Source organism: Branchiostoma floridae, chromosome 5 (assembly GCF_000003815.2).
Source record: "Branchiostoma floridae strain S238N-H82 chromosome 5, Bfl_VNyyK, whole genome shotgun sequence".
In the NCBI taxonomy this organism is placed as follows: Eukaryota; Metazoa; Chordata; class Leptocardii; order Amphioxiformes; family Branchiostomatidae; genus Branchiostoma; species Branchiostoma floridae.
In genome coordinates, this window is record NC_049983.1 from 16,895,552 (window position 1) to 16,897,689 (window position 2,138).

Consider the following 2,138-nt stretch of genomic DNA (forward strand, 5'->3'; position numbering starts at 1 on the left):
GCTGCCATCTTGAAGATCCTGCTTTGTCATATGACCCTGACATTGGTTGGCAGGTTTTAAAAGGAAGTCTGAATTTTTCATACATTATGCATTAGCATTCTGTAGAAATTGAGAGGGGCGAGTAAGAACAGAAAGAAACAAACATGCCAACACCCGGGATCGAACCCGGGGCAGCGGATAACAAATTGTGACCGCTATCGCTGTCGCCACAAAAGCTCTAGAGCCCTTGGGCAAGGACGGCAGGCGGTATTTGAACACCACTGTTACACTACTCCCCCTTTTCTTTTCAAGATTCGTCCTCGAATCTCTGAGATTGATATCCCTGTGTGGCACATCTTAGCCTGTTTACTCACAGTGTGGCACATCCGCTAGTGTGGGAACCATTGTAGAAATTGAGAGGGGCGTCGCGAGTAAGAGCAGAAAGAAACAAACATGCCAACACCTGGGATCGAACCCGGGGCGGTGGATTACAAATCATGACCACTATCGCTGTTGCCACAAAAGCTTTAGAGCCCTTGGGCAAGGACGGTAGGCAGTATTTGAACGCCACTGCTACAATTCTTATGCAATTCTATAAGATATCTGTGTATGCAAACTTGTAATATATCATATCAAGGAGGTTGCCTCTTTTCAACCTCCTATGTCTACAATCAGTCAGTCATACTTCAAGACCACTACCTGACCTGACAAACTCTATGAGTTCTCTATGAAACATCTTAAGTTTAGATATTAAATTGCAAAACAGTGATGAAACTTGCTAGATGAGGGAGGGGGGCAGCTACTGGCAGTAAAATGATTTTGACCAACAGAGCGTTACAGAGCGATAAGAACAATTCTAGTGTTTCTTTACCTTCTTCCCTGCAGTAAGACATGATCCCAGCTCAGTCTGTTTTACTTTGAGGAAATTGCACAAAACTGTAAAACTAATAACCAGAAAATATATTCACACTACTGAGGTATTATGGCCTCCGTTTAACGGCGACGCGCACACAATAAGCGCCACGCTACTATTGGTCAATCCCATCGGTGAGGATAGTTTCGTCGACGGCAGTACAGCAGTTCCGCCATGCTGTTGGCTTACAATATCATAATTCAACATTTGAGCGCATAAAACACGGCCTTTTAGAGCATACTCATGCTATGTAAGCCCTTAAACAGGTAGGTCCTTTTCTATATGATTCTAAGAAACATAAGTAATCGGAATTGACCCGAGTTTATGGTTCAAAACAGTAACTTTGTTACGCATATTTATCCCGGAAGCAAGTCGCTTCCTTGCCCCTAGTTAGTCCCTCATTCATCGGTTAAATTTTAGCTCTCTGGAGACCAGATAACACACCTTACAGGTAATATTTGCGTGGCTCTTAGCTCTTGGGACCAGGTAACACACCTTACAGGTAATATTTGCGTGGCTCTTAGCTCTTGGGACCTGGTAACACACCTTACAGGTAATATTTGCGTGGCTCTTAGCTCTGGGGACCTGGTAACGCACCTTACAGTTTATATTTGTGTGGCTCTTAGCTCTGGGGACCAGGTAACACACCTTACAGGTAATATTTGTGTGGCTCTTAGCTCTGTGGACCAGGTAACACACCGTACAGGTAATATTTGCATGGCTCTAAGCTCTGGGGACCAGGTAACACACCGTACAGGTAATATTTGTGTGGCTCTTAGCTCTGGGGACCAGGTAACACACCCTACAGGTAATATTTGTGTGGCTCTTAGCTCTTGGGACCAGGTAACACACCTTACAGGTAATATTTGCGTGGCTCTTAGCTCTGAGGACCAGGTAACATACCTTACAAGTAATATTTGCGTGGCTCTTAGCTCTGGGGACCTGGTAACGCACCTTACAGGTTATATTTGTGTGGCTCTTAGCTCTGGGGACCAGGTAACACACCTTACAGGTAATATTTGTGTGGCTCTTAGCTCTGGGGACCAGGTAACACACCGTACAGGTAATATTTGTGTGGCTCTTAGCTCTTGGGACCAGGTAACACACCGTACAGGTAATATTTGTGTGGCTCTTAGGTCTGGGAACCTGGTTACCCACCTTAGGCCACACCAATTTAATTTCTTGGTTCACGGATTCGCTCGCTCCTATGTTTGGGAAATAAAATTAAAAATTACCACTCAGCAAA

General features: G+C 44.6%; 1 protein-coding gene and 1 long non-coding RNA gene across 3 annotated transcripts in view; one reads left to right on the forward strand and one right to left on the reverse strand.

Moving 5' to 3' along the window:
* Nucleotides 1–2,138, reverse strand: part of LOC118415578 (mitochondrial intermembrane space import and assembly protein 40-B-like) — a 15,818-nt gene that overhangs the window by 3,454 nt on the left and 10,226 nt on the right. The window contains exon 2 of one of the 2 annotated variants that reach the window (XM_035820271.1): nt 851–954. In XM_035820271.1, coding sequence (XP_035676164.1) covers nt 851–872 — 22 coding nt within the window. In that variant the 5' untranslated portion in view covers nt 873–954. The remainder of the gene's footprint in view (nt 1–850; nt 955–2,138) is intronic. The other variant, XM_035820272.1, reaches the window with a different exon arrangement.
* The window catches only part of LOC118415581, a 3,024-nt gene continuing 1,846 nt past the window's right edge, over nt 961–2,138 (forward strand). The window contains exon 1 of the long non-coding RNA XR_004831132.1: nt 961–1,158. This is a non-coding gene — a long non-coding RNA (uncharacterized LOC118415581). The remainder of the gene's footprint in view (nt 1,159–2,138) is intronic.